Source organism: Pithys albifrons, chromosome 5 (assembly GCF_047495875.1).
Source record: "Pithys albifrons albifrons isolate INPA30051 chromosome 5, PitAlb_v1, whole genome shotgun sequence".
Taxonomy (NCBI): Eukaryota; Metazoa; Chordata; class Aves; order Passeriformes; family Thamnophilidae; genus Pithys; species Pithys albifrons.
The window spans coordinates 4,182,113-4,206,754 of record NC_092462.1 but is presented as its reverse complement, the minus strand read 5'-3'; the positions used below and the strand labels follow the sequence as shown (position 1 = coordinate 4,206,754).

The 24,642-nt window shown below is 40.1% G+C and overlaps 1 protein-coding gene across 2 annotated transcripts in view; it reads left to right on the top strand.

The window, feature by feature from the left end:
- Positions 1-24,642, top strand: part of PRDM5 (PR/SET domain 5) — a 58,859-nt gene that overhangs the window by 17,349 nt on the left and 16,868 nt on the right. Inside the window, exons 4-13 of one of the 2 annotated variants that reach the window (XM_071555070.1) lie at positions 1,081-1,264; positions 1,953-2,127; positions 3,229-3,321; positions 3,578-3,699; positions 5,071-5,150; positions 7,939-8,023; positions 12,371-12,462; positions 13,858-13,951; positions 16,104-16,264; positions 17,834-17,927. In XM_071555070.1, coding sequence (XP_071411171.1) covers positions 1,081-1,264; positions 1,953-2,127; positions 3,229-3,321; positions 3,578-3,699; positions 5,071-5,150; positions 7,939-8,023; positions 12,371-12,462; positions 13,858-13,951; positions 16,104-16,264; positions 17,834-17,927 — 1,180 coding nt within the window. Of the gene's footprint in view, positions 1-1,080; positions 1,265-1,952; positions 2,128-3,228; positions 3,322-3,577; positions 3,700-5,070; positions 5,151-7,938; positions 8,024-9,262; positions 9,421-12,370; positions 12,463-13,857; positions 13,952-16,103; positions 16,265-17,833; positions 17,928-24,642 lie in introns of both variants that reach the window. The other variant, XM_071555069.1, reaches the window with a different exon arrangement.

Below are 24,642 nucleotides of genomic sequence, written 5' to 3'. Positions count from 1 at the left end.
ACCTTCTGCAGCTCGAGGAATGCTGCATCTCTGCTGACAGTTTGAATTAATATTAGTATATTACAAAATTAAAAATCATTATCTTGTCCCTGTTCGAGGAAGCTTGTTACAAAATATATGGCTGGATGGAGTGTGAAGAAGCTTCAGTTAACTTTGCTGGATGTTAATCAGATAAGCTTAAAGATTTATGATAGAACTTGGGAGTCTTCTTTGCATGAAAATGTGTTTCCTTCAGCGGCTTGGGTAGTACCTGAAGCATTTGGCTCCCATATGGTAAAAAAGAGGCATCTTTGAATATCAGTTTAGGAGACAGATGGTTTTGCTATAGATTCCCCCCCTCGCCCCCCACCGTGCCAACCTTGGTAACTTTAATTACGTGTTGTCAGAGACCAAAGTTGTCAGCTTATGTATCTATTTGGGAGCTTGTTTAGTCATTGTCAAGAGGGTTTTGGAGCTTATTTTTCTGTAGTTTGTCCTGTGGTGCAGAATGTGGGCTGGATCTTTAGGCCTGCCGTGGATGTGCCCTGATTTAAAGCAGCAGGATGTTTGCAGTGCGTTTTCCAGATGTGCCTGCTCATTTGATAGTGAAGATAACCTGCTGGAGGAGGCTGGGAATCTTGAGAGAGAGAGAAAATAACACTGTAAACATGCTGCTGAAAGCTGTGAGAATTGATGCAGCCAGCTGGAGAGAGAGTTAAAGCTGCATTAGGGACTAAACCTTGTTATTTTTCTGATGCTCAAATATTTAATTTTCAAACTCTGAAGTTCTTGTCAAGTAGAATGTGGCAGGAGAAAACTTGAGTGCCGCCTTCAGCTTGGTCTGAACTACAGTGCATAATGGAAAAGCCTCAGGAAGAGGAACATTTCCCAAATACCAGAATAGCAATGCACTTTATCCATGTAGCCACACTGGGAGAGGAGACTCAGAAAGGCTGTTGTTGTAGCATTGTGCTCCCTGAGGAAGGGGACCAACCCTTCCATAGCTGAGGCCTGATATTCATTCAGGGTCCCATACTTGTGTCTGGATCTTTGTTTTTCTGACATAACTATTTATTGCTTCTACTTCACTGTTTGCAACAGGAAGGGGAAAATATTTTCTATCTGGCTGTGGAAGATATTGAAACAGACACAGAACTTCTGATTGGGTACTTGGACAGTGACATGGAAGAAGAGGAAGAGGAGGAGGAAGAGATAACTGTTATCCATGAAGTTGAAGATGGTGGCAACAATAAAGAAATGCAACCAGCTGGTGAGAAAATGGCAGGTGAGCACTATGTGAAAAACAGGGTAATTGAGAGCTTAAAATAGTAATGAAGGAGGAAGAGAACACTACCTGTACAGGACTGGGGAACTCAAGGGTTTCTTGGGTTTTGTATGACTTAGCTCTTTATTTTGGTTAGACTTGAGGTTGTTTTCTGTCTAATAAGAAGCATCCAGCCCTGTGCATTACTGGGTAAATGGGTGAGCACAGATTTCATAAGAAGAAATGCTTAATTTCTGAAGTAAGACAGAGCTCATTTCACGTGACATGGTCTTATGAAAGCCAAATTTTTGCTCTAAGTGGGGTACTTTCCTTCTTGCCTAGACAGGAGAGAAATGAACCTTTTCCTAAAGCTGTTCAGCCAGCCCTGAAGGTGAGATGTGTAAGAAAAGGAGGGTGGCCTGAGCTGTTGGGGAATTCTCAGCACCTTTGTCAAAGCAGAGACAACCTGCATGACTAATTTGGGCCAACAGCCTAAGGCACACCCAGCTTAATACTTTGCCTCCATTTTCAGTAATGCTGCTGGTAATCCACTCAAGACAGGCTGTGTATAATCCATTCAGACAATGTCCTGTGTGAATTTCATGACACCATTTTGCATAATCTGTTTCTGGCAGAAAATCTCCCTTAATGTAACCAAAACATTGCCTCAAAACTAGTTCTTTAGTTGGTTTTGCCTCCAATCCTGCAGATCCCCTCACCTGTAAAGAGGACCATGCGTGCCCACACTGTGAATCCAGCTTTGCCAGCCAGGAGATTCTGGCTGAACATCTTCAGACTTTGCACCAAAAACCCAGTGAGGAAAAGGAATTTAAGTGTCGAAATTGTGGAAAGAAATTCCCTGTTAAACAAGCTCTGCAGAGACAGTGAGTAGAAACCAGGAGTGTTTTTTCAGGGATCGTTTCACTTGATTTCATTCAATCATTTGTTTCTCTTCATCACAATTTAAGCTTTAATTCTTATGCTTCTGTATTTGTACCCTTAGTCTACTTTAGTCTTTTAATATGTTAATTTTGTCTATTTGTTGGAGACTTGAATTTCAATTGCAAAAATGTTGCTAATTTTTTGTGTTTAAAAATCATACACTGTAGACCAGACCAGAGCTGCAGTTTGGTGCAAAACTACTGATCTCCATCAGTGGAATATTTAGTAGTTTAGGAGATGTTGATTTTAAGCTGTGGATGTTGGTACAGAATTAAAGTAGGATTTAGGTAAAAAACTAAACAGCTTTCAGGGATGGAAAAAACCAAGTAGAAACATGAAAGATGTGAGATTTAAGAGCACATCTTTATTGTCTTTTAGAATATAAATATGCAGTTTTGTCACTAAAGTCATATACTTTACAATTTCACTTCTGTACAGAAACATAACTGGTTTTGTCTTTTCTTGTTTATATGTATTTTTTATTACAATTAGATATATTACATTTTATTATACATTTAACTACAGATGGTGCATTAGATGTTTAAGTGATTATAGACAGTATGTTTAACTCTCTCTCTTGTATTGGAAAGAAATAGATTCATTTTGCATAGAATGCCCTTATGGCTGCTCTTCTAATCAATTGATCTTTCCTACATCTGAATAATGTTGCTGTTCCTAGAGCTGGCAGCATTATGTGAGAGCTGTGTTTTTTCATGGAAAGAAATAAAATTCATAGCAGAGAAATATTTGGTGGAGGCAGTGAAATATTTTCTCTTGAACTTAGCCATGTTTCTTCCAGTCTGTAATAGAGGTTTGGTGCGTGCTGTGTATTTTATCTCAAGCAAGGTAAGATGAATCTGTGAGGGAGCAGCAGTGTGGTCCTGACACTTGAGGAGTCCCACTGAATTCCTGGGGACTGCACACATGAGATAGATTGATCTCCTGCTCGAAGCTTTGCAGAGGTGTTTTAGCTACTGCAAGGCTGTGTAAGTCATAGAATGTTCCCCTTATTTTGTTTTTTTTTCCTTTTACTTGTCTTTCAGTGTACTTCAGTGCACAGAGAATGTCAGCCCAGGAGACTCCTCCCGAAGCTTTCAGTGCTCTGTTTGCAACACTTCCTTCAGCTCGGAATCGAGGTGTTGTGTCCTGGACTGCTGTCATGTCATTGCTGGCCTCCCTTTGCATGTTTGCTTTCCAGCTTGTAGTGTCTGTGCATCCTAACAGGGGAAGGACTCAAATGCTTTCATTCCTCTCTGCTGTAAGTAATGCATGAGGTGGCCCTGGAGCTCTGCAGTGCAGCACGTGTTCAGCTCGGAGTACTGCTGTGTGTCTGGTTTCTGGAGATGCTGCTTCATGTGGTGGGTTTTTCTCTTTATTTGCACTTCCATGTAGTTATGAACAGCACAAGGAGGCCTGCAGAGGGGATGCCAGATTCATCTGCAAGGCAGATAGCTGTGGGAAGAGGTTCAAGAGTAAGGATGCCCTGAAAAAACACAAAGAAAATGTTCACAGTGGTAAGAAAGAGCCCAATGCTTCTTCAGAGAAAACCCCCTCCAACTTGTTCCTACCCTTAAATTTGCAAATCAGAGTAAACATTGTCTTTGGTTGCTTTTTTTAATGGATTAATTTGTATCAAAATGAAAGTTAAGGAGTAACTAGTTGCAGGAGTAACTATTCCTCCTCCTCCTCCAGGGAGGAATTACTGTAAACCAGATAAATCATTAGTCTCCTACAGAAAATGTAATAAGCATCTTGAGAAGTGCAAGCTGGGCAAGGAATAGATGAAGCAAAATGTTTCAGTAGTGAGGAGAATCAAGCCCTGGCACAAACTGCTGCAGGAGCAGGGGAGTTCTTGCTTTTTTGGTATTTTCAGGACACAATGGGATGTCTTTCTGGCAGACATGCTTCCCAAATGACTAGGCTTGGTGAGGGTGTTGCATGAAATTCTACAGCCCTGTTGTGTGGGAAGCCAGACCAGACAACCCAGAAGAAACAAGAAGGAAGGGTGTAGGATGTTGAGATTCTGAAATACTGAGAAAGAATCCATCTAATGGGTTTGTTTATGATCCATACTTCCATGCCTAACTAAGCAGTTCTCCCCTCCACTTTGATCTGTGCCCATTATTTTTGGTGTTCAGTGTAGCATGAACATGTTTTACATAAACTAGGAACTGTCCTGTGTGGGCATGTGGTTATAAACAAAGAATTAGGTTTATAATGGCTTTATCTTGTAATAAAATGGCTTTATGTGTTTCTAAAATGAATTTCTAACGGTAAGTAATAAATAAACTCAGTTAAATGGTCTGTCACTCTTTAAAGCAGTTGTGAAAAGAGAAGAAAATGCATCTGGTGTCTGATCTGTAGCTTGTTTTGGAATTACGTTTTAGACGAGATTTGAACTCGAGCTTGGGTGCCAGTAGGATTTCCCTGTTTTATTCAGTTGAAGACCATTAGTGATACATTATTTTAAAGAGTAGGATGCTTTCTAAACAAAAAAAGATGGGAAATGTTTGGGATCTTTCTTGTCATTGCTGCATTAACTCCTGGATTGACTTTGGGAAGAAATGAACTGTTCAGCTGTGCAGTGAGTTGTTCTAGTTGGCAATTGTGCTCTTCATATGGGATTGGTGATGTATGATAACATATATTTGAAGAGGCTTTTTCTTTATTGTTCTGGTTTTCTTGCTTTACATTCCATCAGTAACTGGTTTTTTGGACACCCACAGAGAACTCCTGATATAGAACACTTTGAAGATGGGCTACAAATGTAAAAATCTTATGTCAGTCAAATGACCTGTGAAAAGTCACAGGCTCAGTGGAAATATTTAAGTTCTTTCTTAGCACTTCCTTTTTAAGATGTTGGTGGTATTTTGTTTCTGTTTCAGGAAACTCTAGGAAGAAGCTGATGTGTTCAGTGTGCAATAAGAAATGTTCCTCGGCAGCAAATCTGCAGGAGCATCGAAAGGTCAGTGAGATGAAGGCTGGCTCACAGCAGGCACTGCCTTCCCTGGGATGGGAGGCTGTGGTGCTTGGGTCACTTGAAAGCTGCTGTAATGCAAACCTTTGGCTAATCTCTTTCATGGTTACAAAACCAACATATTTTAGTGTGGGGACTTATTTTTGTAATCGCAGTTGGTTAAACCAAAAATCTTCCTAAAGTTTTAATGCGTGTTTCCCCCAGTGCAAATAGGCTTGTGCTTGTATCATTTGTGCATTCCAGCATTAAGCCAGAGCTGCCTGCTGCTCTTACTGTGCTTTCTTAAACACTAAGCTGAATCTCAAGTGTGTTATGTAAGGATAGCAGACAGACAGACCATAGAACACGTTCATGAGCCTTCTGGTTTTGTATAGTCGTTGCTTTCTGACATAGCATTGAGGGTGTTATTTGTGTTGTACTTACACAGGACTAAGAAAATTTCAGCTTTAAACCTGAATTTTTAATGTGTTTTTGTTTATGCACATAATCTTTTGTAACCAGAACGGGGGGGTTAACAGTTTGAAAAGCATCTATTGGAAATAAGGGTGTTCATACACAAATACACATGGACTATGAATGTGAGATTCTGAAGCCATTACACCCAAAGGAAGTCCCAGCAAGATTAATTTGATAAATCACTAAAACCCAGGAGATTCTGGTTTTGCAAAAAGCTACATTGTACTGTTTATCAGATTAACTGCAAGGCTTTGATAATGCCCTGGTTATAACCTGAATCCATTGAGGATATAGATGATATCAATTAAAATATATTGTTGCAAAGGAAATGGTGAGGCCCCTCCATTTTAATTTGTTTTTCTCCCAGCCTGCATTACTATGCCCTGCCTTTCTTGATTACCAGGGCTATGCCTTGTTACTCCTCAAACCAAATCGTGGTGTGCCTTGTTACACGTAATTAAAAGCTTTGTGCCTTGGTGCACCTTTCACACATCAGGCCCTGAAAATGCAGAACATCCTGGTTAGTGTGTCCATTTGATTCAAATGTTCTGTTTCAGTAGCTGTAATTCTGTGCAGACACTGTCACACACACACTAACAGGCTGCTCAAAGGGCATTGGGCATGTCAGCTGAGCACTTATCTTAAAAATCACCATGAAGATTTTGTGCATAAAACTTTGTTTACTCTTCTTGGTTGACTTCTCTTTTTAAATATCCAGAAAATAGATATTGCAGATTCACACATCAGATAGTGAAGAAGATGGCACTCATGCTGTCTGTCTGCTTCAATTCCTTTGCTTTTGTAGGAAGTGGGACAGGATCATCATTGCCAGAAATATTTTTACAGGCAATAAAACCAGTAACAAAGTAATAGGTGTAACTGGGGGAGAGAGATGATTTTTTTCCCCACACATTCCTTGTCAATGTGAGCAATAAGAGTAGAGAATAGAAAGGTAAAGCATAACAGAAAATCAGCCCAAACAACAGAAAGATAAATGTAACAAACACAGAGACAGGAGGTGAAGAGGGTGGCTGTAAGGGGATTGACATATGTTTGCTTTCTGAAGACACATCATCCAGATCTGGAGCTTTCATGTCACCTTTGATTGCAACTCATTTTTAGCTTGATGTGTCTTGTGCATCACTTGTGCCTTAAGTGTCTAACGACAAGCCCTTCCTTAGCCATGCACAATTAAACTTTGCTGTCATCAACTTCCATCTCTTAATCTTACCTTCTTGTTTTCCAGACTGTTGCTTGTAATATGTTAATTTTTGGTGTAATGCCTTTTTTAAAATTTTATTTTATCTCAGTAATTTCAAGGAAACTGTAGCACTGTGTATATCCACTGGTTCTCTCTTGTCTTACTCTCCCATGGTACATTACTATATATCTGATATTTGCAGTAGTCCATGATTTGGGCTGTCAAGTGCTACAATAGTATAAACAAAATTCAATTCCCAGCAACACCCCTCAGGAAATGCTGTCCAGGAGCTTACAGAGCACTGGGGTAATAGAATGAAGAACTTTGTTGTAAGATTTCCTTCCTGTAGGCTTGGGATAGAACAAATCAAGTACCATCTGAACTGTATTCTGAGAATAAGTCCTGAAGTTTTGTTAAAATACAAAGTTCAATCACTCAACAATGGTAATAATGAGCAAGCAGGCCAAGGGGACTTTTAATCTTTTTAAAATCTTCACTGATGCAGATTCTTGCTAAAGGATTGCTTTTAATATCAGGGTCTCATGTTTTGGACTTGAGTTGCTCACAGGAACTTAAACTTAGGAGTAAATACATGTATGTGAGTAACACAACATCCTTGATGACATTATGTGCTGCAATGTGGAAAGTACTGCATTTACAGTTTGAGACACTGCCTTGTATCTAAAAGTTTTCAGGAGAAACAAGTCTGCAAGAGTTTCATAGTTCTTGTGGTTTAAAATGCTTACAGTGGCCATGAAGCTGTGCTGTTTTGACATATCTTAATGACTAGAAGGAAACGTTCTGAAAAGGTATTCTGCATCTGGTTCCTTAATGCTTTCCTAGTAATGGTATTTCAAGTGGGTCTGATAGTCAGAAACACAGGTTATACAAATTTGCAGCACAGTTGTATTGATAAGGTTTTGTTTGCAACTATGAATTTTTATTTTTTGGGAGACGATGTTTTTCACCAAGGCACCAGCAAGGGGGAAATCAAAGGATATTTAGGAGTATTAATATAGCTACTGTAACAGTTAGTCTGCTAGGGACTTACTGTGTGCCTAAGATGTATGATCTTGTTTGAGGCACACATTTCATTATCATTAAATACTTGTTTTGCAGGTCCACGAGATCTTTGAGTGTCAGGAATGCGAGAAGAAATTTATTTCAGCCAACCAGCTGAAACGCCATATGATAACTCATTCAGGTAAGGTACAGAAATAACACAGACCCATGGGTATGTGGGAGTGTACTTAGTATATGTTGAATTTTACCTGAATTAGTCTCTAATAGAAGGCTTGGTGAAACTTGTGTTGTCCTGAGCTGGTCAAGCAAATCTCAGGTTCTGAGGAGACCATCTAAACCTTTCAGAAATCCAAATGTAATGCTGTAGTGTTTTTCCTGTTTCTGCTTTGTCGAGTTGTTTCGTTGTGCCAGCTGGGGTAGATGAGGTCCTGGAGCTGGGATGGGGCAGAAGATTGCAGCCTGGCTTAGAGGAGGGGAAAAACCAGTGAGGAGAGGAGGATGGGAGCTGGAGTGTGCTGTCAGTGATTTGTAATTGAAAGGGGAGACATTCCCACATGTATTAAGTAGAGTCCTGTGCATGTAGTTTCGAGTCAGAGGAAAGCAGCTCATGCTCCAGACCGTTCCACAGACCACCCAGCTGTTCCAGTGTGCCCGTTCTGTGCCAGCGCAGGGCCCTGTGGGCGGGGAGTGGGCCGTCCCTGGGCTGGGCAGCGGGACACAGATCGGGATTTCTGGTCACCGCAATCCCGCGTTTTCCCTGTCCTTCGCAGGTGATTAGAACAGCAGCCAACACAATGGGCACGCACACACTGCTCTGTCAGACGCATTAGCGTGGAAGCAAATGCAGGTTTTTACAGCTGCACAGGCTCACAGCTGAACTCTTTTCTTGGTATCAGTCCACACCAACAGCTCATTTCTGGTAACACAATCTGTATCTCAGAGGCTCCTGGCTTGCTTTTGACACTTTTGGATGAGCATTAGTGTAGTTAAGTTGCAGTCACCAGTTGAAGCGTGAAGGCTTTTTGGGTAGGAACTCTTGGTTTTGGAAGCTAATATGTATATTGTTAATTAAGTTTTAAAACATTTAAACTGTCATGCCCTCTTTCACGTTCCTAATCTGGAAACAGAGTTTTCCTCTTTGAAGTTATTCTCTTTTGATTTAAGCTAATTAGTCAGAATTTAGTTTTAGCAATGAGTATTGCAAAGAATGTGCCAATTTCTTGAGATACACCATGGCTCATCTTTTGTGAAGTGACTTAACTGTCTAACATAAAGGGCATTAGATGTCTTTCTAATTGGTTTAATCTTAATTGGGTTGACTTAATTGCAGAAATCTCTCTGAGGAGATGACTGTCTCTGCCTTTCATCTTCTCCCCCTGTATAAACAGGAGATTAAATGTCCCCCACTCATTTTCTGCAGAAAAACGCCCCTACACCTGCGAGGTTTGCAATAAGTCCTTCAAACGACTTGATCAAGTGACTGCACACAAAATAATACACAGTGAAGATAAACCTTATAAATGCAAGCTCTGTGGAAAGGGATTTGCCCACAGAAATGTTTACAAGAATCACAAGAAGGTAAAGCACTCTGCTGTTGTTGTTTACAGGTCTGCCAGCCTCAGATTTGCAGATTTTTTTTTTCTTTTAAGTGGTTCATCATTAAGCTCTGCCATGCTTATAAACATGGGATTAAAGTATTGCAGAATGTAGTTTTAGTGTTCTTTGTTATATCCCAAATCTCAAAATATCAAATCAATTCTAGTGAACAAAAAAGTTGAATAGGCAGAAGTAAATCACAGTTGCTTGGTTAAAAGCATCAAATAAATCCCACTTTGGCTTTTCTGGTTTTTTTTGTATTGTTTTGTTTTGGTGGGGATTTTTTGTTGTTTTGGGGGTTTTTTTAATACTAGGTTACAAAGTTAAAAATGTAACTGATTTAAAATGTCTTCAAATTTATCTTTTTTTGAAATACCACAATTGAATAGAACTTAAGTGTAGTCCTTTTGCAGTCATTGTTGGACTTAGCAGCAGATGCTTTCAAACTACACCAGATTTGAACTTGGTAGTGTTCACATATTAAAACAACACCAGAAGAAACCTTACCTGAAAAATAGGCTCACCAAGGGATGTTCTGCTTCTGTTGATTTAAGCTCAAATCTGCTTGGCCTAATTTCTATAATGCCTGTCATTAGTTTTAACCTGGGTTTACATTTTTGATGGCAAGGCTATATCCACGACTGCTGTTTCAGAATTACAAGGCTGTAAAAAAATAAAAACCCCCGCCCTGATATCCCCATCCTTACAAGTCTTTGGCAGTTTGGCTCATGTTATATGCCATCTGGGAATTTGGCACAGGATCTTTGCACCATCTCTTGCACTCTGAGCCATAAATCATGTCAGAGCAGTAATAATGCCTCTTGCAGGATGAAATGTCTGAAGCAGAAGGCAAGCAGCAGCCTGCTGAAGGACAAGATTAGCTCCCATAGCTGCTGTCATTGTGTTTTATGGTTTAGGCATCGAGGAAATGGGACAGGATCTCACAGACTGGATGTATTCTAAGGAAAAGGCATAAAATGTCAGCTAGAAAGATACTTCTATATCTTAACACTTTTTGCATGTTTCCTCATGTTAATTTGCCATTGATGACTGGTAGGGAGTTTGGGTTGAAAATGGACTTCAGGATTAAGTATGAAGGAGTAAACACTTTGACCCAATTCTGTTTAAAGCAGCAGCACCACTGGCATGAGAAAGGATTAGAGGCTTCACTGAACAGAAAAAATATTAAAATTCAGAACCTAATTTTGCCAGGATTCCTTAAAGCATGTTGGAATGGTTGTTTCCTGAACCTGTTTGCACATAGTACTGGCTGTAAATCACCTCTGTCCTGTATTGAAAGAAACTTATTCCTGTGTTTACATAAAGATTACCCAAAGAGCTGTAATATTCACCCATCCACATTTACTCTGCACTCACCTGCTCAATGAGGAGATGAATGGGAGAGACAGGAGGCAGACACAGATGGCCTGAATTGGGTTTTTTTTAGACACACCTCTCTCCATTGAGTAAACAACATGAGGAGAAGTAGAAGACAATAGAGGGGAATCGTGCATGCACAAAAATCAGTTGTCACATATAACTCAAGGATGTGGTGGTTTGGGATGCCAGGGTGGGTTTAAGTTCCATGGGTTTGGGGAGGCTGCACTACTCCTAGGGGAAGAGCATAATGGTTCTGTTTGTTCATAGGAATGTGGAATCAGACTTTTATTGTGTATCATACTTCTATATATATATCTCTTCATCTTGGGTTTTTAATGATTTTTTAGCTGTGTGTTCCTGTAAGATGTCCTCCTAAGTTTCATTTTCTTTCTGAAGAAGAGAAGTCAAACTCTAAATAATTTCAGGGTGCTTTTTTTGAGTTTCAGGATGTGGTTACTGGGTTAGTACCAGGGAGCTTAGAAACCTGCAGTAAGAATGATGGGAATAGTAGTTAAAAACTTTTAAATCAACAGCATTTAACAGCAAAGAGGCCTTAAAGTTTGACAGCAACCTGCTTAGAAAACTGCTTCGGATTTTGCAGGAGACCTACATCCTTGTTATATATTAACAGCATAAAGAAACCTTTTGTGCCTTTGAATTCTTGATTTGTGTTTTAGATGGAAACTTGTTGCTGTTGTTTCTGTGATTCCTTTATGGGGGCTATTTAGCCTGATTTTGTGTTGGAAGTATCAGAGTAGATGGCTCCCACGGCAAGTGGTTTGAAACATCTCTCAGATGTGGGTGAATGTTGGGTCATTTCAAAGGTTCCTGTGACAAGGGAAGAGAATGGTATCTGAAATGAGGAGGCACGAGTAGTATGGGGTTGTGCTGCAGATAAAAGTACCTTTCCTGCAGGCTGGGTTGGGTGAGGGTGCATGTTCTGAGTCATGTAATGCAGATTGCCTCCACACAGGAGATGCTTTTGTTCCATCTGCTCCTTTGTTGCCGTGTATAGAAGATGAGTTCAGGCAATGAAGTATGGGGATATGACAGTGAGCAGAAATAGGTCATCAGACACGGGATTTTAAAGGGTTTATGGTTAATCCAGGGTTGTTTGGTCCTGGGGAGCATAATGATTTGAAACAACTGTATTCCATCAGTTTATCTGTTGGGAATAAGTAGCCTTGGGCTGGGCTTAAGCCTCCACAGATGCTGTGGTAGGAAAGGCTGCCACGAAATACTCCCCAGGAGCCCGTGCTCAGTTGCTGGCAGATGATCCGTGTACTCTTGCATGGGGCTGTGCCTAGTTAGATGGTTTTCTTTGTAGGAAAGGTGAGATGTGCAGAGGAATATTTATGTTTTGATAAAAAACTAAAACACTAAAGGAGGTGGCAAGAAGAGCTCTGTACCAATGGCTGTGCTCTTCAGAACCATCACTCTGGTGGTGAGTGTTCCAAAGCAGGGCATTTTTTGACTAACCAGCATGACCTTTGCGCTCGTGAAAGTGCCAGATTGACAGCTCTGGAGACTGAACCCTTCTATTTATCCACAGAACAGGTACAGCACAGACAGCAGCACTGCGAGCTCCCCCCCAGTGTCTCCTCAGTATGTCTCAGCCCTGTTCTGGAGGAAGCCCCTGTTGAGGTGAGAAGGTAGTTCAGTCTCTTCATGTCCTGTCAATCTTGCCTGACTGCCAGGGCAGGGTGTCCACTGATGCAGCCTGGGCTGAAACGTTCAGCAGATTTCGTGTACCAGGAGTCCACACATTTGGTGGTTCTCCAGTTGCCTTTTTGCTTTAAGGGGCATAGGCTGAGGTCAAGGAGTTGACCCCTCCATACCACTGCAGTACTCCCATGTTTTGCTCCTGTGTGTATCTAAGTGGGGTTAAAAATCAACCAAGGGGCAAGGCCCTCAGACTACACCTAAGTAATTATGCTGTCCCCCCACAGTCCCCTTTTTGTCCACAGCTGAAGGGACAGCTCTAATGGTTGTATGCTATTTTGAATGGCAAAAATAGATTATATTAAAATGTACTAAGCTCATATTTGCCCTTAATCTAATGAACTAGTTTAATTAATTTCCTGCATATTATACAACACTGTTTATCCCCTTTTCCTCCTTGCACTGCAGCTTCTAATAAGGTCCGTGTGAGCTAATACAATATTTAGACACTGATCCTTTAAAAGCCTGCTTTTCTTTGCAAAAATAGTGGGAAATTGGGTTTATAGTAAGTTAGTCTGTACAACTTATTATCTACAGTGGGACAGCAGTTAATAACACAAGGAAACAGAGAAAGTGCTTTGAAATTTATAAAAGTAGAACAAAGCTGGATGTTTCCCAAGCTCCAGAAAAGAAATTTGCTTCAGCAGCTCTGTAGTTTGGGAGATTCCTCCAAGCTTAGCCTTTTATTTTTTTCATGGCTTTGAGGCTGTTTTTCAGCTATGACAAATTCTTCTACAGCCAACACAAATCTCAGTACTGATGCTTCCATGGCTGGGGTTTTTTGGTGTTTGGTTTGTTTGTTGGTTTGGGTTTTGTTTTAATAGAAGAAACTGAAACAAGGATACATAAAGCCATTGTCATGATTTGAGAAGTTTTCTTTGCCAAATGTTAGATACTCTCTTGAGCATCAGGTCAATGTTAGCTTCAAACTCAACTGAGAAAAAGGGGTTTGTGTGCATGTTTTAAAGCATTTATTTGTATTAATGAGTACTCCAGGCCGGTGTTAGTACAGACAAAGCAATGCAACTGAGCTTGTAGGTTTTCCCCTGTTGTTCTGTTTTTTTGTTTCTGTTCCATGCACACCTCCTGTGACACCTCTGAGGACTGGGAAGGCTCAGATACTCAGTAGCTGCTGTGCTGACTTTCAGAGTTCTGGATAATGGCAGAATGATTGTGTTAATTCTTCATCCCCTGATGTTTCAAAGTGCTGTGACATCCCCTCCTGAATCCAGTGTAGAAAATTAGCCATAATTACTGTAATGACAACTAACTGATGTCCATGAGCCTTTCCCCTGACGTGCTGTGTTCCATCTGCAGACCCATTCTGAGGAGAGGCCATTCCAGTGTGAGGAGTGCAAAGCTTTGTTCCGGACCCCCTTCTCCCTGCAAAGACATCTCTTAATCCATAACAGTAAGTGCTAAATCAGAGAGGAAAAGGAGCTGCCTCAGTTCTCACACTTCACTGAGAAAAACACACACTTTGCACCTTGCTTCAGTATGCAGCTTGCTGTATTATATTGGTGTTAAGCTTCCACTCTTAACTCCAGGCAGTTAGAAAATTCAGCACAAATTCAAACCTTGCCTTTAAACGCCCTTGAATGCAAATCCAAATGTGCTGTGGAAAATCTCGCATTGATTTGTGGCCTGATGACAAGAGATTTATTTCTGCACTAAGTGAGATAGTGTTACCTCCATTTGAGGAAAGAAGAAATGGAAACAGAGATAACTTGGTGACTTACTCAGCTTTTGTGGGTAATCCAGTTGAGAGCTTGACACTGAAATTCTCTCTCCTGTGCCAGCCCAGGCTCATGTTTCCTCCCTCTGGCACAGAACTAACAGCTCAGAGAAATGCTGTGACCATTTTCACTCATGACTAACTTGTTCTTGGCATCCTGTCCTTTTTTTCAACTGACTGTGTAAAGGTTTATTCTTGGTGGAATTTTCTCCATCTTTAACATTTGCAGAGCCCTGAATGGCCATTCAAACCCTGTGAACATCAGCAGTTTAGATTTTAGAAAATAATCATCTAAAATCCTTGTAGCTTAGAAGGGAATACTTTGATTTGGGAAGTATTCATGTTGGTATAACCAAGAAAACCACATATCTTTCTTCTTCTAATCCCATATAACAGTGTTTCTGTTAAATGAATTACTGGGCTGGCGTGTTTAGTTTGTTCTTTTACAATTGTCTTTCAAAGTTTCTGCTATATCTTAAAGCATTGGATTTTGTAATTTTTTTTTCCCAATGATAAATGTTAAAAATGATGGGTGGAAAAAAGTTAAAACCTCTTCAGTAATGTATGTTCTAATGACAAGCATTTGCAGACTATCCAAAAGCTGTAATTCACAGTATGTGGAATTGTAGCCTTGGCAAAGGTCCCTCTAAAAATACACACTTGGACTTTTTTTCTGGAGAGGATGGGAGCTCAGGAAATTTGAGATCTTTGAGCTGGGCCTGTGATTTGAGGCAGATTTAGCTGTTCTGGAACACCACTGTTTAAGGTGATATAAAATACACCAGGCTGGGAGCTGCAGTGGCAGAGACACTGGTCAGAAGGGAACAGGCCTGGCTGAAGGACTCGGGAGGTGTTTCACAGTGGTAACTCCTGCCAGCTTAGTCAGAGCTGTCCAACATGAGTCAAACCCTTAACTGATAATAATTGATGGCTTTTATTAATCACAGGGAAGGTTTTAAACCCTTTTTTTCATACTTGGAGGAAAAAAAACCTGCCAACAACTGACCAACTTTACAAGGAGGCCTTAATACAGCAGAATGTAAGCAAAGCTTTAGAGAAACAGTTTGAGAAGCTCAAAACTCCTAGGAGAAATTGAAGTTCAGCCTACATCATACAGTTTTTTATAGTGAATATCCCCATGTTGTTAGAAGCAGACACACTGCAGGTTAATGTAGCATGACTTAAATTTTACCTTACAAACAATTCAGTGGAAAAAATTCTCTTTCATAAACTCACTTTTCAGGTGTTTCTGTCGTGCAGTTGGAAAAGGCATCAAGGATATAACTTTCAAAATTCAAGCTCAAATATGCCCATTTCTTGACAAGGACATCGTGCTTTCTATGTGTTTGCTCTCCTTTCTCTCAGAGGATGCATGCAGGTTTTCAGAATGTCTCCTCTTCTCTTTTGAGTGATTCATTGCATTTTAAACTGTTAGCAATATTAACCAGGCCTCTGCCACAGCCTTCAGTGGCATCACCACAGTTAGAATAGTAATGCTGCTGGAACTCTTTATGTCATATTTGTCACATGACTTTGTCTCTACTGATGTGAATGAGACAGGTTACTCAAAACAATGTTTCTTGTTTTGAGAATTCTTTTAAGTTCAGGAAAATGCCTCTTTCCATTTATTTTCAGAAGATGAAGCCTGTTTCTTTCTTAATTTCCCCCTGTCATTTTTACCCAGCGTGACATTCCTTTTCTTTCTGTTCTCAGGACCCAACTCCTCACTGGTCTCTGCTGCTTTTATTCCATTTTCTGAAACAATAAGCATTGGGGTAATTCCACAAAAATCACTCCACCATTAGACCTATTTATTTCTCTTTATAAGGTGAGAGGACCTTCAAGTGTGATCACTGTGATGCCACTTTCAAAAGGAAGGACACATTAAATGTTCATATTCAAGTTGTGCACGATGGACATAAGAAATACAAGTGTGATCTCTGTGACAAAGCTTTTGTGACCCCCTCAGTCCTGAAGAGCCATAAGAAAGTGAGTAGAATCAACTGATCCTATTCTTTCCTTGAGCTCTTGTTAAATTGAAGTCAATGTATCAATACTGATACATTGACTTCAATTTAACCTTTTGTGAAGGCTCTTGCCAAGGTGGATCATGGGGTTTAAAACTATTTCCTGCAATCATTGATTTTTAAGCTTTTCCTCATATTCCTTTCTAAAAAAATCAGTATGACTTTCTATTTCACACTAAGAATATCTATATACATATATGTGTTTTTCCTGTGATGTCAAGTACTACCATTTATCATTAATCTCTGTACTAATTTCAACATCCCCTCTTAATTGTAATTGCTTGTGCTTTGTGCTGCTGTCAGACTAGGACTGGCTGTTTGTGAGCCTTGTAGTTGTAATGTATTGATCCCAGAAATCGCTTTTGTATTTGGATCTTTGGAAGGAATTAGTAGCTGTCTGTCTGCTATTCCCCAGTGTTGCTGTTGGACCTACAAGTGAACTCTAAATACCTGTATCCTAATCAAGAGGGATTTCATTCATATCCTTAAAGTCAGAGAAGAAAAACTATGCAAGTCCATCTAGTGTTGAAATGAGATCTCAGTCACTCTTCTTCAGCTGCAGCAAAACATCTGCTGTGTGAGAGACAGTTTTTATGATGCAATGAAGGACTTTGTCACTTCAGTGTCTTTCATAAAAATAAGAATTAATTTCCCTGTCTGAAATAGTCACGTGCAAAGCTTGAAACCCCAAGTCAGCTGTACATATAATTGAATGTGTTATCTTTCCTATCCCATTTAAATTAACACTTTTAAATTAAGTAGTACAAAACTCTCCACTGAAAGAACAGCCACAGTTATAAGGGAACATTATTCAATAGGCTGAGAAAAATCTTCAGGATCGGATGTTGAAAGTGCAGCGTGAAAAATGATGGTCCCTGTATGTAATTCATTTCAAGGTTTTCTTGGTGCTGACCACACAGGTTGGATGGGAGAGTTTGTGTTGGTTTCTTTTCCATTTTGTAACAATTCCTGTATCAGCAAGACCCTCTGGTCCTTGATTTCAAAGGCCAAGCTCAGTGTATGATCTCGTGAGAGACCTTTGAGAGCTCCAGTTCAAGTTTGCAACAGAAGTTATCCTAGGTTGGGTAAACTGTTTTCATGACATTTCATAATGAAATAAAATTCTGTGAAATTATAAGCTTTTAAAAATAGACCCATTTTTACATATTAAACTTAGCAGGTAATCAAACTATTGTTTGCTGGTTTAGAAACCACTGATATCAGATACCCTGCTGAAAAACAAGTGTCTTACTCTTGCAGCATGAAAATGCACATTTTTAATAGTAACAATAGTAACCATTTAGGTAACAGTAAACTTAGAAACTGAAAAGGCAGTTTATTTTGCCATGAATAATGAAATTGGTTTAGAAATTTTAGAAGAAAAATCGAACACCTATAGCTGATTCTTTAAAATCTCTGCCTGATGCAATTGTATAAAATATATAATGGAGATAATGTCGGTACAGTAAAAATATTCCATCTTTTAAGTCTCTGTTGAACAGTCACTCTTGTATCTCCCCACCCCATGCAGACTCACACAGGAGAAAAAGAGAAGATTTGCCCATACTGTGGACAGAAGTTTGCAAGCAATGGCACACTGAGAGTTCATATCCGAAGCCATACAGGTATTTATTTATTAGAATGAACAGAGAAGCCTTGCTAAGTATATAACAAGGTGTCTGTTTGTCCACAATGTGCCTGTCAGCAAACAGAAAGGCAAGTTTACAGTAGGCCTGACACAGCACCTTTTTCAGACATTTTACTTGCTTAATGTGTAAAACCTGTTGTCAGGTTTGGTTTTGTGAGCTCACACCTTTATTGGAATAAGTGTCATCATGCAGCTGAAAGGGATTTCCTTGTGATAATTTGTCTCCAGGATAAAATGGTGTGGATTTGCCTTTGGCAGTCAGAGCCTCAGTTACCAGGCAGGTTCTCATGGCATTGCAGTCACTCTGCATGAGCAGTTTGGTTTGCAGTGTGTGCTGTCAGTGTTAGACACAGAGCAGAAGGGCCTTAGTTTTTCAACCTGATAGTGCAGATAGGTTTTGGAGAAGTGCTTTGCAGCTGTCTGAGTAAGGATTCTATTCACAGATGTGCTGCTGCCAGTTGGATTTAGGCTCTCCCAATCAGGCTTTCCTCAACTGAGGATTTAGGCTGAGGTGATTTTCATGAAACCCACACCAGAAATCTCTGACCTTGACTATAGAGCCTTGCAAAATCTGTGGCCACTATTACTGGAGAAACAGTAAGCTGTGGGATTTGGAACTCTGATCCTTTCTTCTTCTAGTGTAGCTGCTGTTACGATGTCAATCACATTTTTGTTGGAGAATTTTGTGGTTCCTGCCCTTCACTGTTAGAATTAACTGGAACAGATTTTCGTGGTGGTTTTTGATGTCATTCTGTTAATGGTTCCTGACCATTTCTTGCTTATCGTGATGAAGGGGAGTCTGGAGTTCCTGCTAAGCTGTGACTTGTGGTTGTAAACAATTATTTTTAAGTTACATGGCAAAATGCCTCATGTAAAGTTGAGTGAGGAAATGCCATAGTTGGATTCATGTTGTAATTCTGGAGAGCTGGTTTTGTTTTGTGCTGTGCCTGAAAACTTCAACCATGTTGTTCATGGTCATAATACATGAAGGCTACAAGAGGAGATTGTTGTCCAGTGTTCAGTGAGCCTGAGGAAACAGCTTTCTGAGGAGCAGCTTGCAGCATTTCCAAGGAGAGTAAGGGTGGCTCATGAAGGAAATCCATGTCATCTGCAAATAGGGTAAAAAAACCCAGTTGTGCACTCATTTGATGGCTCTGAGTAATAATGTTCCCTGCATCATGAAAATCCTTGACAGCTTTTCAGGGAATTCCTGAGCAGGAAGAAATTTATCGTTCATCAAACAGTGGAGTCACAAACTTACTTTATTCAGAGATGGATATGTGGTTTCTAAACGTTGCAGTGATGGATACTTCATGGGTTTGGTATCTGTTAAATTCTGTGGGTTTAAATTCATCATTTCAAAATTCTGCCCTCCTCTTTTCCTTTGTTCAGACTTCAAAGTATTGCTTTTCATTCTGGGCTAGAAGTGAAACAGCCAGACACTGTTTTCAAGAGATGATTCATCTTTGTGAGCAAGCCCTGAGCTGGAGCTGGGCTTTGGTGCAGCTCAGCAGCAGTGGAAATATTGCCAAGACCTTCTGCTCTTAGTGATTGCACAGGAGGAGATGGGAGGTCCAGGTCCAGACGTCTGTGTTATCCCGTTTTCTGGGCATGTGGTCAGCCAGACTTTGCTTTATTAGCTACTTTGTGTAAGAGGCTTTGTTCTGTATTTACAAGATAAAGCCAGGTAGAGTTCTTTTAAAGAGGGCTGTGCATCAATTTTTGTCCTTTAGAATGCATTTTTTTCCACAAAAGTTGAGGTTCTTCTGTACCTTCCTTCTTCTGCTTTGGAAATGTAGCTCTGATATGCTTAATCATCCATATACAACATAAGCTTAGTGGAGTTGTGTCTTTTCTTTAACATGCAGCAAGTGTTCCTAACTATTGTTCCTCACAGACCTCTGCACGCTTCCTCCATAAGCAATTTTCTTCCCTCCTTTATCTTCGAGTAAGACTCTGTAAATGAGCCCTAACAGTCCTTGGCCTTTTGCAGAAACTGAGCTGGTCTGGGGTGAGTGCATGTCTGTGTGTGCCTGCAGAGAGGGGAGGGGGGTGTTTGCATCTGAACCTGGTGCCTTGCTCTGCCATCCATCATCTGGTGTCAGCCCGGGCACGGCACAGCCCGTGCTCTGCGGGTCAGCTGCAACACTGGGGCACATTCTGCCTCTCCTCTGGCCCGTTGGTTTATGGCTTCGTAGGGTCAGAGGGAGCTGGGGTTAACTCAGCAAAAGGATCCTTTGACTGTGATATAAATTCCTTGGCTTGTTCATAAATTGTAAAAGAAATTCTGTGGTCTGCTCCTTGGGCCTGGAAATGGGGGGCCAGAAGGTTAATGGCTTCCCTAAAGCTGAAGCAACTTTGGGTGTTAACAGTGACTGGCTGTGGTTTGTGCAGCCTCCCAGTTGCCTTACACGAAGCTTTTTGGATCTGTTAATTGCTGTTTTCTGTGTGTATTTATGTGTGCCTGTGTAGTCTGTGTAAACACACTTTTTATCTGTCTGATGTTTATGCTGTTGCTGTTCTAATTAATTGTCCTGATCCCTTCCATCCTTGCAATGTAGCACATCAAGTGCTGCCACAATGACAGTTGTTGTGCAGTAGTTTATATTTACAGCTAAATTTACTTTAGAGTTACAGGTTCTAACTGTAATTCCATCCTTTCCATGCTGTCTCTTGCCTACTGTTACAGAAAGACTGATGAGGGACAACTAATGACCATAAATGTCTTCAGAAAATGATTTTACATGAAAGTATAGATTAAAACATAACCTTATTTTGCTTTTTCTGTCACAGATAAAAGCCAGTAAGACAACTATAACTTTACATCTGTCCTAAATGTTTTCTGAAAAGATTAATTTTTCTCTTCTATACCATTTGAAAGCCATGACTACTTGTGGCATTTTTTACATGCTCTGGTGTGTGCAAAAAGCAACTTTCATTTTTTAAATTTGAGTTGAAGAGGTTCTTTGTAATTTTACATCAGATAATACCAAGAGGTTACACTGAAACAGCAAAAAGCCTTTGGACCACAGACTTCCATATCCTTTGTGCCAACACAGTTAAGCTCACCTTTCCAATTTCCATAAGTAAAGATTGCATTGTAAGCTCCCAAAAACATTTTGTCAGATTTGTCCCCTATAACTTCAGGTGCTGGTTTTCTTCTTGAGATGCCTCTGCACTGGGTGCCTGATGATGTGCACCCAACTTTGCCACTGTAGTCACCATAACTTGATTAACAGGTATTTGAGCATATTTGCAATCATATTTAAGTCCCAAATGCATAAAAGTCTAGGTCCAAATTTTTGCACTTTGATGTCAAAACTCCTGAGAAAAAAAAATGTTGGTTGTGGAGTTCTAATAAAAATCTTTGGTTATTAACAGCAGTTCAGTCATCTCTGAACACAGAAGACTTCAAAGTAGTTGAAGGAAGTAATAAGTTCAAATTCAGTATAACTTCCTTCTATTACAGTGCAAAATGTGTCTCCAAAGGTTTAATAGCTAAACAAGCAACTGTTTGTTCCTGTACATAATAATGTACAGGCAGGATCCTCATTCCAGCAGATCTGGAGATTTACCTTATACATAATTTATGTTTTCTTACATGGGAAAAAGATAAAGGGGAAACTTGAAGGAACTTCCTCTGGTATCACAGTGAAGTATGTGAAAGAATGTGTCTGTATCTAGTCAGTGAACAGCTTGCAAATGTCTGCAGAGAGGTTGCTTCTGTTCCATAACTTATAAATGGTCTCTCTTTTATCTACCCAATTTAAAAAGGAGCTTGCAGAAGGCCTCAAAGGTAAGGATTCTGCATTTCTAAACCTTGCACTTTATACATCATTGTTCTGTTTATCTCTAGACAACAGTTATGTCTTTCAAAATACCTGTAAAGCTTCATGCAGCTGTCAGCTCCTTGTTGTCTGTGGCCATGAATGAAGAAATGCTCCTGTAAGGGGTAGATTGATTATTTAATTCCTCTTTAGATCAGATGAATTTTTGATTAATGCATGTGGTTTTAAAGACTTGGTTGACCATTGGGCTCACTGAAGTCATTGTTATTTCTCCATTCACAGAGAAACCAAATTGCTGAATTCCACTGATAGATACAAAGAATGAAACTGGTTTATTGTTTAAAGTGTCTCAGGTTTTTATTTGTTACTAAAATCTTGATATCACTGTAGAACTGACGAGAGTCTGTAAGTAAGTAATAATAGTGGTTCATTATTTACTGCAGGGAGTCAGTCTTCTTATTTCATAAGAGTTTTTTACTAGTCTTTATGATTCATTGAGTTTAAACCAGCCAATATCTCAGTTATATCATGGGAATTTTGATGGACCAAATAGGACAAACGTTTTGTATAGCAGTCTTAACTGGAGGTAATCTGAATTCTTTGAATAACCCCAAAACTTTGTAGAAAACACACCACCACAGCTGTGGAAATGCCACTTCCACACCTCAAACATTAAAGCATAACTAAGTCTGCTAAAATTGAATGTTGGTTAAAATGAATGAGGAATTGTCTGTAATTGACCCCTACCTGAGTGCTGATGCTCAGAGATCAGGACTCTCAGAGCAGTCAGTGACTTTACCTGGCTCACTATTAGTATAAAATGACCTGTGCATTTGATGTTTCTGACTCTTGTCCTCGTTTATTTTATCTTTCAAATCACTCTGTTGTTTAGCTCGTGGCATGAGAAAGCTAATCCTGTGTGGGCACTTCTGTACCTTCTCAAGTGCTAAATTTTGAGTGTTTAGTGGTTGCACAACACCAAAGTGGTGAGATTTACTGAATATATTCTTGAAGTGTGAATATTTAATCTGCATTCACTAATTGGTTTTCTGGCATTTTCTAATTTAAGTTCTGTTGAAATCATTGGTTTCTTGAGTTCCTATTTGACTTAAGTTTGATTCCTAATGAAGTTCTTTTCATGGGGAGAAGTTCAGGTCTGTGTATCCTTAGTTCATTTCTCTCTGTGTACTTATTTGTGCAGTGCATTAACTGAGTTATGTACAGTGAAGGACACAAATTTTTGTAAATTCACTGGGACACTGTCCACAGAGCACAGTAGCAGAGGGGAGGTGTGTGGAGCTCTCAGGTGCTCCCCATGAACAGACAGTGTTCCAAAGCACATGTCACAGATTAGGGCTTTGTTACATCCGCTGCCCTTTTGCCCATCCTCACTTGCTGCTGAGTGCTGTCATCACCCCAGAGCCTCTCTGACTGAAAGAGCCTCCTTGCAATTCCCATCCTGGGCTGCCCTGTGGATCGTCTGGCAGGGAGTGTTGCATGTGGGATCCAGATGGCCCCCTTGCCTCCGAGTGCCTCCCCAGGTGAACTGCCTTCCTTCCACTGCAGCTGAGGGATGCTGGAGACTCCCTCCTTGCCCTCTGCCCTACCCCAGTCTGAAGCTGGGCCTTTAGAAAGGATTAGGTTGTACCATAACTGTTCTGAAAATTGACATTTTGAAATAATGCATATATATATACAGAGAGATGTATAGATACAGATATACAAAACAATCTTCTAATCCTTATAATAAGTAGTTCTACATCTGAAAAGGAGCTATATAGGGAAGATGGAAGAGGAGCTGTACTTAGAACATGGTAGATGGTTTGTGGAAGAGTTGGAGGGACCTCATTGCTATAATTATATTTGTTAATTCCTTTAGGAAAACCAAAGCAAACAATTCCTTTGAAGCTGCCTCCACTGATGTTCAGTGCAGTCTGTCAGAGGCCTTTTGTGCCTTTCATGAGTGTTGGCTTAGACCAGTGGTGCTCAGTACCCCAACTGACCAAGCAGAGGCATATTAAAAAGTATATAAACCCCCCTATCTTGATAATTTTGCTGCATAATTCAAATTCTTCATTCCTTAATGCAGCAGTTCAGTTCTAATAAAGACATCTGACTTTGTAACCAGTTAGGATTTTTTTTGTAGCTCTGCTGACTACAGGGAATGCAAAATGCAGTGTGCCAACAGCAACACACATGACTAACTTGAGTTATTGTGTCTCAAACTCTTTATTACGTGTCTGGCTTGAGCCACTTAAACCGCAAAATCGTAAACTAGTGTGTATTTGATTTTCTTTCTTAATTGTTTTGCTCCTGGGATATCAAACAGCACCTTTGGTTGCAAATGCCTCATGGGAAATTGTCCATCCTGAGTTGAACTGGGATGGAGGAATCTGGTGTTCAACTGCTCCTGCTACACTAAGATCCAGTGGGTGCTCAAGATCTCAAGCTGGAGATGCACTCACTGGAGGGACAAGAAGGTATCAGTTCTGTCATGACATGGTTTCAGATCAAAATCCCATATGTTTTTCAATCATGGAATTGTTTTTCATAATCCTTGTATTAAGGTTAAATTTATTTTTATTATGTTAAAAGCTTTGGGTTTTTTCTTCATACGAAATCTGGCAGTAGAATGTCTAGACTTTGAATTATGTTAAATCCGCTGCAATTTATCCAAGGATTATTTATTTGGGGCTATTTGTACAGAAGTGCCATTAATGTGTTGAGCAGTTTGTTCTGGGACAGAGGAACGTGTCAGCTGTAACTTGGGGGGGAAACAAAACATTTGCTACATTCGAGTTGCTCGAGTGCTTTGCTGTTCTAATGATAGCAATTGTTCTTAGTTATTGTTGCCTTCAGTGTTACTTCTGGGCATGCTGTCCCATGGAGATGTGTCCTCTGTGC